This window comes from Tachypleus tridentatus, chromosome 1 (assembly GCF_004210375.1).
Source record: "Tachypleus tridentatus isolate NWPU-2018 chromosome 1, ASM421037v1, whole genome shotgun sequence".
NCBI lineage: Eukaryota > Metazoa > Arthropoda > Merostomata > Xiphosura > Limulidae > Tachypleus > Tachypleus tridentatus.
The window spans coordinates 97369212-97381880 of NC_134825.1; the positions used below are offsets into that span (position 1 = coordinate 97369212).

At 29.6% G+C, this 12669-nt stretch overlaps 1 protein-coding gene across 1 annotated transcript in view; it reads left to right on the forward strand.

The window, feature by feature from the left end:
• The window catches only part of Ranbp21 (exportin-5-like protein Ranbp21), a 130092-nt gene that overhangs the window by 89222 nt on the left and 28201 nt on the right, over positions 1-12669 (forward strand). The window contains exons 26-30 of the mRNA XM_076468574.1: positions 3196-3292; positions 4513-4649; positions 6112-6209; positions 9975-10021; positions 11670-11761. Coding sequence (XP_076324689.1) covers positions 3196-3292; positions 4513-4649; positions 6112-6209; positions 9975-10021; positions 11670-11761 — 471 coding nt within the window. The remainder of the gene's footprint in view (positions 1-3195; positions 3293-4512; positions 4650-6111; positions 6210-9974; positions 10022-11669; positions 11762-12669) is intronic.

Consider the following 12669-nt stretch of genomic DNA (forward strand, 5'->3'; position numbering starts at 1 on the left):
TGCATGCACTTTTGCTTCCAATGGGGTATTCACACTTATCCTAAACTCTTTATCAGTGAAGTTGTGCTGCCTGTGGTCCCTGAGACAAAGTTCATGGGGCTTATCTTTGAGTGTAAGCTGACCTTTATACCACACGTCAAGCAGCAACGGGTCAAATGTGCAAGAGCACTGAACATCGTCCATGTCCTCTCTTCCACCACTTGGGGAGCGGATCGATGTTCTATGTTGAAGATATATCGTGCTCTTATTTGATGGAAACTCGACTATGAGTCACTGGTCTATGTCTCTGTAAGAACATCATCCTTAAAGATGCTGGACCCCATTCATCATGAAGGATTTAGGCTCTGCACTGGGGCTTTCTGCACTTCCCCAGTTCAGAACTTATACATAGTCTCATGAACCTTCTTTGCACCTCTGTTGTTTGTAATTCTCTTTACTATATGCTTCAAAACTTCATTCCTTACCAAAGCATCCCATCTGGGGTTGTGCTTTCCTTCCTAGGTTGGCCATACTTTTTCAGGACAGACGATCTGCTATTGCTCCTTTTGGCCTTCGTATCCAGGCGCAGTTGGATAATTTGGGTCTGTCTATGAATAACATTGCTGTATCCACTAGTCAGCCCATCCCATCATGGGTTCTTACAGTCCCCAAATGTGACATATCTTTAAGTCATCTGAGAAAAGCAGACACTCCTGATTGGAAATACTATCTGTTATTTGCTGAACGTCTTTGAAACTATCCTACCATTCCTATTTATACAGATGGTTCGAAATCAGGTGACTGTGTGGGCTCTGCTATGGTTTGTTGTGGTTTGGTGGTTGCACACAGAATCCCATCTACAGTTTCTGTATTTACTGCTGAACTGTATGCCATTTCTCTTGTCGTGGATCACATGGAAGATAAGCAGTATTCTAACTGCACTATTTATACTCACTCGCTTAGTTTTCTACTGGCTCTGGAATTGCTTTACGTTAGTTTACACCCTGTTCTCGCAGATATTCAAAACCATCTGGCACATTTCTCTTTAACATCTACTTTTATCCAGTTTTTTTAGATACCAGGCCACATGGATATTCACGGGAACGAGCTTGCCGACACTGCAGCTACATCTATCTGCTCTGGCACTATCGCCACTGTGCCTATTCCATACGTGGACTATGGTCTTGTATTTAAGGCTCGGCTCCATGCCATCTGACAGTTGACTTTGGAGTGAGCAACGTGAAAACAAGCTTTTCCCAATAAAACCCTATATTGGACTTTGGCTGTCTTACATCCATAAGGATTGGAAAGAGGAAGTTGTTCTAACTAGACTATGCATTGGTCACAGTTTTTTAAATCATCATTTTCTTTTATTTGGAACTGATGCACCAATGTGTAGTTTGTGAACACTCAGGTCACCAAAAGCCACATTTTACTTTCTTGCCGTCGTTATGATTCTCAACGACGGCACCAATTTAAACATGTTCTGTCCCAAGGTTTGTCCATAATGTAAGACAGTGTTATTAGTGATTGTGACACTGTCCACCTTGGAAATGTTTTCAGCTTTTTATAGGCCATTAATGTTTTTAATGCCATTTAAGTTTTTAATTTATACATTAGACCTTTTTTAATGTAATTCCCTTTTAAGAATCACAGTCCATCTAGTTTGATTTGAAATTAGAAAATGGCCGTAACGTCAAATAACTTGAAACCAGAACTGGAAAGGCCAACTTCAGGTGACTATCACTGCTGTTTTAACTACCCATCAGTCATCCTGACGAGTTACTATTAAAATTTTGCTACAAGTCTTTTAAAACTTTTATTACTTTACTCTTTTAAAATGGCCATAATGTCAAATAACTTGAAACCAGGACTGGAAAAGCCAACTTCAGGTAACTGACAGTGGTTTTTGTACTTACCTATTAGTCTTCCTGGCAAGTTATGATAATTACAGTTATGCTACAGAAAGTCCTTTACAACTTGTATTACTGTAGTTTTTCTCTTAACATTTTAGACTAGATGTAAACATTGGTTTCCTGCTATTATGTTTTTTTGTTTTTTTAAACTTTGTTTTTTTTACCCTAATTTTCTTTTATGAATTTTACTAAATTTACTTTAATTTTAACTTTTTACCGTATGTTTGGTGCAGATGGCCTTGCTCCTTTGTGCCATAAAGCACCTAATCAACCAACGAACTAACAACATCATTGTAAGCTTTCAGTTTCTGTATGTTTTTGACTACAGATGTTTGCAATGAGATAGATTACAGATTAAGGCAATAAAAAATAATTGAATGAATATGTTTTATTAAACTTTATTATTGTATATTAAACAATATTATTTTTTAATCATATATAGCCAACAGAAAAACAGTATTTACACTAACCTGAATAATATAACAACTTAAGACATTAGAATATCAAATTGTACAGAATGTATGAGAATATTTTACTCGTGTATTCACATAAAGGAACAGAATAATAAGTATTTTACATAAATTTGCAAGGTTTATGTATGTGTGTTTGAGATATATTTTATTTTCATTTTCAGCTCTTCATTTCCCTGTTTTAAAAGGAAAAGTCACTAGAACATATGAATCCTGATTTTGTCTGTATTACTATGTTGAATTAAAATTTTTCCAGTTATACACTTTATTAAGCCTCAACAGTTGACGGTAGTAATGTATTCATATTTAATAATCCAATGATAGGTAATTTATATTTTGGAAATTTGTTGCTAAACATATATATCAGAATATTGCTTAAACAGTACTAATATATCTATGACTTATTGACAATGAGACTTCAGGAGTAAATATTGACTTCATTTAAGATTTTAATTTACAGATCCTTCAGGAGCATTGTATAAAACACTTGTAAGAATTTTAATAAAGCACTTACTCTTGAAGTCTTGAAATGTTATTATAAAATTATGGGCCAGGTGTGGTTTAATGATTATCATGTTCAACCATAAATTTCAAGAGTTCAGAGTCCATTGTCACAGAAAGTAATTTCATACTTTCTGGCCACTGCTACATTAAGAGTGGAAATGAAATCCCACTATTCAGTTAGTTATGAGTTCAAAATTATGGATGGAAATGTGCAGGTAGTTCTTTTTGTAGGGTTTCATAAAAGTTGGAAAATATTAAGAATTATAGTTGGAAAAAGAAATTTAGAATCAAAAAGTCACAATTTTTTTTTTCTTATTTTAATACAGGACAGAATCCTCAGTGTCTAGATTTTTCAGATAATCCTGCTATGAAACAGCCTCCAGAAAGGATGAAACATTTCATGTCAACTATTCATGAAACCTGGTTTGTAATGTTGGGCATTTTTGAAACTTAAAATTATTATTTTTTTACTCCAGAGATAAAGCATGTGATTTATGATATTAATTTTACAAGACATGCAAGTAAAGTATAGTGCATGACAAAAATATAATTTTGTTTTCTTTTATATTCATTTAGTCAATCAGAATATTTTTGTTGCTTGTGTATTAAAAAGTTAATTAAATTCTGTTATTAATGTCAATAGTTAAACAGCACTTAATCTTAACCAAAAAGAAAAATCTACTAAAACAGGACAATTTATAAGTTATGTTTGTTATTTTTGTATTTTTTTAGTTGTTGAATTTTAAAGTTATGCTCTTTTTATTCTTTGTTTTTCTACTGTTACTGAGATAACTTGTTTAAAAGACAAAAAGATTCGTAATTAGGTTCATAAACATTTAATGTAAAAAATATTTATTCTGTAATTTACATAGCATGAATTAAAAGTTTTTATTTTCCTTATTAGTTTGGAATAAATTTGAAATATTAAAATCTTCATTAAGTGTTTAGACATCTTGAAGACCATCTGTAAACTGATGTGATGTCATGATACTGAAAATGAATTCAAGATCATATAAATGCATATATTTGCATTATTTTGCAACTCACGTTGTATTAAAGTGAAATATCTCTTACTTAAATATTCATTTAAATCCATTAAAAAACAAAGTTTTTGGGAGCAATATGTTTGCACACTGTAATTTGTATGAAGATACCTTTTACTTCAGACTGATAGTTTCAGAGGTAGCATTTGATTAACCTTGATTTGACTTTTATAACTATGACAATGTAAGAGATATACGTAAATACCCAATTTCAGAACATTTGGGGTATTTCACATGTACATCACCAAATAAGGATTTTTGACTCACCTCTTATAACATACCAATGTTTAGGAAGATTGTAAAAATTTCAACTAGTTGTCTAATGTTAGTTATCAATATTTATTACATTTACCTTGTTATTAATATACAGTAGTTCTAATAAATAAATAAATCTTCTTTCTTTTTTAGTAGTTGTTTTGTCTCAAGCTATGGTATTCTTTCTTAGAGTAAGGAATAATTTCTTTTAAAAACAGGGATAACATTTCAATCACTTGTTCAAGCATTCTCAAGTACCAGTACTCAAAATGTCTTTTTTTTTTTTTTAATGTTCTTCATTACTGTAAAAGCTTTGACATTTTAATGTTTAATTTTGTTTGTTAGTTACCACATTCTTGGAAATTCTGGGCCAAGCCTTGGAGCTGACTTTTATGCCATTCCAAATCTTGCAACAGCTATTGTATCATCTGTTTTTGCTGACTTGAACAATGTTCCAGATTACAGATTACGTCCTGTTATTCATATCCTTATTTTATCTGGTTTTTTTTGCTTGTCTTTTAATGTGTCACAGTATTTTGATTTGTCTGGAATAAATAAAAATTCTTAAGCTTTCATAAAAATATCTTTTAAAATGCATGAAATATTCATTCTTGTATGTATATATCATAATAGTTCACTGTATGTGTATGTTTGAGATAACAAAAGAAATTGTAAAATTCTCAGAGATTGGAAGTTGATCAGTTTCTTTCAATACATTCTTTAATGATGAGTTCTATAAAGTTAAGTTTTTTTTGTAATATTTCAAGTATGTATTATGTTGAGCTCAGCAGATTGTAGTTTTTCCCAAGCAGCAACAACAACAAATGTTTTCCTTGCTTCTGGTAAGCAGGTTCATCAATAAAAAATAGGTTGGCAACAGTTGCTTTCCCTCTAGTTAGCATTTAAACAGTAATGAAAGTGACAGATAATCATGGTACCTTTGCTATAATAAAGACAGTGAAAGCAAATTTGGTGAAAGTGTTTCAGTTACTTAGATAGTTTGGATAATAAGGAATCCTCATTTTGATTATTTTTGGTACAGCTGTAATTTTGATTAATCAATTAGTTTAGATGACACTAATTCATCTGATCACTCACTGCTTACAGATAATCAGTTAAATCATCAAGCTCAACATGACACATGTAATTAATTATAAGTCAAAAATTCTTTTTTTTCGTGTGATTTCTTTTGTGTGTAAATAAACAGTACACAAAAATAAAAAAATGTGTTAGTTTCTTTGGCATTAAACTATAATCAATAGATAGATTTCTAACCTGATCATGATATTCAAGTTATAACTTGTGCATTCAACTTGATATGTTATGTGGAATTTTTTTTGTATGATAAATATAACCTCCTATTTGGTTAATATGACTGTAAATTATTGTCACCTCTAACATGTAGATCTTACCATACCTAACATTATAGCTACAATTCAACCATTGTAAGAGAGTTTCTCTATGAGTATTTCTTTGATTTTATAATGTTTCATGAAATGCAAAAAAAATATTTATAAAAATAGAAATTAGTTTGTTATAAATATTATATAGTTTTTATATTGTTCTGTTTGACTGTTTTTGAGTAGTTTGTTACAGATTTAACTTTTTATTTTTATCTTAAATAGTATTATAATAAAAATGAAGTGTTCTCTCAACACCATTAATATAAAGTTTAAAATGAAATAAAATTAAACCTGAAATAAAAATTATATATTGTATTTAAAGTTAACTTTTTACAAATATTCTTTGCTTTATTCATCCTTAGAATATGATCACTAGTATGTTCATATATATATATATATTTAATTTTTATTTTTTCTTAAATATGTAAGTATTACAGAATTTATTTACTTGCTATGTTTGAGTTGTTTATTGAATAGAAAAAAATATATACAAAAATGGAACCTTAAACCATGAGTGGTTATGATTTTAACATTTGTGTACGTATTTTTATGAAACCTTTCATCCAACACTGTCCGCCACAGTTCTACCAGACAGCCCTTATTCCTGTACTGGAGGTCCTTTGTCCACTTATGTTTGAAGTAAGTTGCCAAGTTAATTTTCATAATGACATATATATGTGGTTTCACTAATAGTTTAAATATATTGTGTATAGATATATACATATGCATGTATATAAATGAATAAATTAAAGAAAATCTTTGCATTATAGTATTTTAGCTTAAGATATTTATAGCAACTCAAGGTTTTAATGCATTTTACCATAACCTTTCAGAAAAGTTTAACAGTTTGCTGAAACGATGCTTGAAAATAATTCCTAAATGTTTTGATTGTATTACAGAAATTCACATAAAATCCAAATTTGATGAAAAGCAAAATGTGAAGAAATTTTATAGATCAGAGATTCGTAGTTTACTTAACAGACTCAAAAAAAAGATAAAAAGAATATGTTTGAATTATTTTGAGAAAATACTTTTGTGTGAACTAAGACTTCTGTTTCTACTATGAATAAAGATGCTTGAGTTTTATTTCTTTTATTTAATACTATTTGTTTTAATGTAAACTGAGCAGAAACTACTCAATGTAAGAAGGATTACTCATTATTTTACATTATGGCTTCATTTTAACATGAATTTCAAGCAAAAGTATAATAATTTTTAATCATTTAAGCTAAAATTATAAAGTTTAACATGAATTGAAATGCTTTGAAACTGCTTAGTGCTCATTAGAGCAGGTTTTTTATATTATATGTGACTTATTAAAGATGGTAGATTTTATGTTACATGAAGATTGCATGTTTTTAATATTTTTTTTTAGGATTTTATAATGTTGGTACAAGTGTACAAAGATTTGTTATATCCACACTCTCAGATTTAGAGGAAAGTATTGTTATAAAAGAAAAAAATGTGAATTTACTGGTTAAACACAATATTATGTGCTAGAAATTCCTAAGTATGCACTGAGCTTTATTATTTTCTCAGAAAAGTTTTAGCTATTTCATCATTATCATGCAACAAATTGTGTGTGTTTGTCATGATAGGTGGACCCTTTCAGCTTTTGTATCTAGAAATAATTGCTTATATCTTCATAGTTAAGTATCTTATGATAAAATGTTGGTTTTCTTTTATTGTAAAATAAAATTGTAAGAGTAGTGTCAATTAATAATGTTATAAAACTTGTAGAGTCAGTGAATGCTGAAATAAGACTGTTGTAATAATTCTCATTGTTTTAAGATTAATACTAAAAATAAGTTGACTGCACTTTTTTACATATTAATTGCAGTTGTAAAAACCAAGTTTTTTAAGGATTGTAATAGGTGGAATATATAATAATATTATTGGACTCAACACAGGACTGCCATGGTTTTATTGTCTTGAAAGTTTTAAATATCTACAGTATTTTTTGTATGCTGAATATGAAAATGATATTCATTGTTCTTCATCACAAACAGATGTTTGACAAAAAAGTTGCATGTATTTTTATACAAGCAAGTCATTTTCGTTGAAATCGAGTCACGTTGTTATGCTTAAAATGTTGACAACCTTTATAACTTTTTTTAGACAAACTGTAACATGAGAGAGTTATTGATCATTCTAGAACCCACAAGAAACAGACCACTAGTATATAAATTGTTAACAGGCACATGCACATTTTTAATAGTAATTGTTTGTACATGTAAACTGACATTTTTTTCTTTTCAGTTTCATTTATTTGTTGCTTTAGGGATAAGAGGTTGCGTAAATGACCCACACATATTCTGTTATTACATGTATGACACATATTTTGGAATAAAACTTGAAGATCAAGACAAATCCTGGGCTCTGCACAAAGTTTGCACCATTTGTGTGAAAGAGTTGAGATAATAAACTAAAGTTAAGAAACAACCTCTGCCTTTGGGAATTCCATTAGTCTAGCACGAGCCTAGAAACCATTATAATCAATGGTATTTTCCTTCATGTTACATGCAAGGCTACAATGCTCAAAATAAAAAAAAAAATTCTTATCTAGACCCTCAGTCTGCTATAAGGCTTATTACACCTGTGCTTACTCAACTGTAGACCCCTTATACAGTTTTATCTTATTCTGAATCTGATGTTAATAATAGGTAGGAATTGTTTTCAACCTGAAACATCTTATGAACCACAACTTTACCAAGACGAGATTAATGATTTAATAAATTTGAGCCTTCCTAAGAATTATTCACAGGTGCTTGTGTCCAAACTTCAAGCTAAGAACTTACTTCCTACAGGAACATAATTTTGCTGGTACAAGAATTATGAGAAGGAATTTATATCATACTTTGTGCATGAATATATACTGGTTTATTGCAACAGCATTGTTGAATTAATATCAGTACTAAGAGCTGCAGTTTATGAACCAAGTGGGTGGTGATTGTTCTTTGACTCCTCGAAAAGATGTCTAAGAAGTGTTCTTCAGAGTTGTAACATATATGTATCTGTTTTTATTGTTTGTTTTGGTTCACTTGAGAGAAACACATGAGAATCTCAACTTCTTAATAAGGTCAAATACAAAGAACATAGTTCGCAACCTTGTGGAAACTTACAAGTCCTTTGTGTATTGTTGAAACAGCAATAAAAATATACAAAATTTTCAAGTTTTGTGTGAATAGGACAGCAGAGCAAGAAATAAGCACCAGATAAAGAAGCAATGGCCACATAAAGAGAGCCTGACACTAGGATCATAAAACATTGAACATGGAACTTTGGTTTACATAAAGTTCTATTACCTCCACATAAAATTAGACTTGATGAAACAGTTTATACAGGCCTTAGACAAAGATGGTGACTGTTTCAAGCATCTGTATGGGCAATTACCAGCTCTTTCAAAAGCAGAATGTAAAAAAGGGATTTTTGTGGATCATTTGATAAGGAAATTGACTTCAAAAGGACACTGATAAAAGTTGAAAAAGAATAGTGGGTTGCCTTTAAAGACATTACTGAAAAAATTTTAGAAAACAACAAGAAATCATGTTTGATAAATTTAGAGTTGGATTTTTTATGAGTTTGAAAGTTCAGCAAAGAACAAGGGGGAGTGTTTCTTCAAGACATCAGGGAAATTTGTAAAAAAAATCATCATATGATTGAAAAAAAATTATTATTTTCCAAAGCTGTGAAGCTGAATGGAGAAAAATGTTATAAAAGCCAAAACAACTTTTATGAAGTTTAAATTTGCAAGCCTGTATAATTAAAACAAGTCTATAGTAATAATTGTCATTGATTTGAAAGTACAACACAGTATATTGGAGGGATAAGCCAAGTTATAAATAAAAAATGTGTAGAATATACAAAATTAAATTACTATGTATACAACAATTTAGGAATAAAGTTAATATCAAAGTGCTATGGTTTTGTAAGAGTACTAACAAACATCACGCATGCATCACATAATTGGATTGGTCATATGCCTACTTATGTTGACAATATGGTGAACATGTGTGAGGGTGTTAAAGGTAATAAAAGTTTTGCATGTATAAATTTATGTGAAATTAACTATGGAAACAAGATTAATTAAGCCATTATACATAGAACTTTTTAAATCCCTGCTCATTTCAAGTAAGTTTCTTAATTTATAGTGAACCATTAGATATGGAGGTTGTGGGATATAATATTTTGAAGTAAGGTGATGTTGAAAAATTATTCTGCATCAACATGCTATCAGGATTAACTTAATTTATTTAGTAATTTTGTTTCATTCATAAAAGGTAAAAAAGATTCTAAATTTCACAATTCTGAATTAATGTTCTAAAAAATTTCATCTGGTTCACGTTTTAGAAAGTGTTCTAGTCTTGCTGTGAATGTTTTTGTCTATACGTTTTCTTCTTTCAGAGGCTTAGTGCAAAGTGGGAACAATTTAAGCAACGTTATGGTACCAGGTATGGATTTAGTTTTCATTTAGTCACTCATTTTAAATTATATTAAATACGTTGTTAGTTATAGCTTCAGTAACAGAAATTCTTCATTTAATTTTTAAAACAGAATTCTAGTGTGTGGAACAATTTTGCTAATGTAAATTTGAAAGTAAAATATTAAAATATTTTATGTTGTGCAAAATGAATGTGACAAATTGTAAATGTTAAAACTATTTTTTGTTTTAACTACTTATTATTTAGTTAAAGATAGTTTAGACAAGTTTGTTAGAATTACTTAAGAGTTTCTTTTTTTTGTTATAAACCTTGTATTTAAAAGAATACTCCTTTTAAAAGAAATAATACAAGACTGTCTGGTGCTGGTTTAATAAGAAATGAAATTTTTGTAGATATTTGTTTACTGATCTGAAATTTCACTAACCTATTCTAAGAAACCTTTTAATTGTATATCCAAGAAAGGTAGTCTCAGGCTTTTAACTTTAGTTGTGTGTAGTTGCTTGAGTTCTCATAAACAACTTATTACGGAATAAAGCATTCACACAATAAATAATGATTGTTATTGGAACAAATTATTTTTTTAAATAGTGTTTTGACCACTATGGTGTTTGTTTTCTCAGCCAGCACGAAGAACTATGGATTGAGAAAAAGTGGATCATAGGCAATTGATACAATGAACATTAGAAAATTGAAATACAATTGTTATATACAATCAGTAATAAAGTGTCAGAAAATATAATTAGCATAACATGTCTTGTGAAACATTAATTATGATTACTGAATATACATAATGATTATATGTGGTAAATAATTTTCATTACCAATATATGATTTTATCTTTTTCTCATGCAATCTCCATCTGCTTTAATAAATTTTATGCAATTGTTTTTCACATGTAAAGGAATATCTTGCAAAATACTACAAACAATCCTCATTGGGAATATGTTATAGCCCCCCAGTGGCAAAGTGGTATGTCTGTGGATTTCCATTGCTATAAACCAGGTTTTGATACTTGTGGTGGGCAAAGTACAATTAGCCCATTGTACAGCTTTGTGCTTAACTGCAAACAAACAATGTTATGATATTCAAATTTAAATGTATGTTGAATATTTAATACAAGAAAGTGGAAAATTATCTATTCAATGGTGGCTCAAATTAGGACCCTAAGTGTTATTTTAAGGTATTAAATGTTACATATTATGGTGCACATTTGTAAGGAATAAAAACATAATTAATACATTTTCATTTGAAATGTTATTTATAACTCCCCTGTGCATTTAAAATGTGTCTTTCATTCTAAGAGCTTTTTATTATAATAGTAGAAAAACTATTTGGAAGAGCACAATGTCACAGGGATTTACTTGCCTCACTTGTGCTTACAGCTGCACTGACTGTGTTTGGTAAATTAGAAATATTTTTAATAATTAAATCTTCACTGTTGAGAGTTTTCTGATTTTGACCATAATAAAAAGTCCTATTGATTTAGCATTATTTAATTTAATTCTAGTTTGTTTGTTTCTTACTTCTAATTCTTAAAAGTCTTAGTGATATTAGGTTTTTTAAAGATACTCAGTTTTATCAACTTACAGAGTAATATGCTAGTTATTGATAAAATTTATAGAAAATAATAAAAATTTTGCAAGTTGTTTAAACTTAGTTCAGGCTATGAGGAAGAAATGACAGAAAGTCAGGAAGTGCTAGATGATCAAGTGAATCGACAAGTTACTAGAGAGTATGTAGATCTTTTAGGTAGGTTGGAGCTTTAAACAAATTTACAATTTTGCTAGGAAATTTAAAGATAATTTAAAAAATGCAGCATATTGAATGAAAAACCTGTCATGTACAAGATTGAATGTGTGAGTAATGGTTTTGTTACTCATTTTGTGATTGTGTGCATGCAGTATTTAACAGTTTACATGTTTATATTTTATGTTGAGTTATAGACTAATACACTTTTATTCAAATTCAATAAAAATTATATTCTGGCAAAGATATGTTCTACCCCAATGTTTCTCAAACTTTCTAGGTTGTAATCCCCCCCCCACCGTTTTTTTATTCTCTGTAATATACTTTGCTCCCTTCCAAAAATAATGAAAACAATAAACTTAGATTGAAAAATAAAACCAGGAAACAAAGCATTTTGTGAATGCTTCTTACCCTCCTCAAAATAGTTTCATGATGAGTAGCTTGCCTTTATATTTTAAGAACCATATTTCTACTCTTATTTTGTATAACTTTATGCTCATTCCTTCATATATAGACATATCCTTAGGAGGTTTTTATTGATTATGTAAATAAAATTTGAAACTTTTCAGATGACAAGTATTTTCAATCTTAACATGAAAATTACTTTGCACTTAGTGCACTCAGTGCTTTAACTCCATTTGTTTCTAGGGAAAAACTTAATAAAGAACTTCATAGAAAATTCTAATTTTTTATTTGCAAAAGACTTGTAGTGTGTACTCACAGCTTGCAAAATTTTAATAAGATATACAAGACGTTAAAAGTTATAAAAACTCCGAAGGTCAATTTTTGGGTCACAAACTCAGTCAAATTGACAGCCTCTGCCAAGAAAGTTTAGATATTGGAATAAAGTTAATTATATCTTCCTTAAAATTTAATTACTAATAGACTGATTTATGTCTTTAAAACTACAC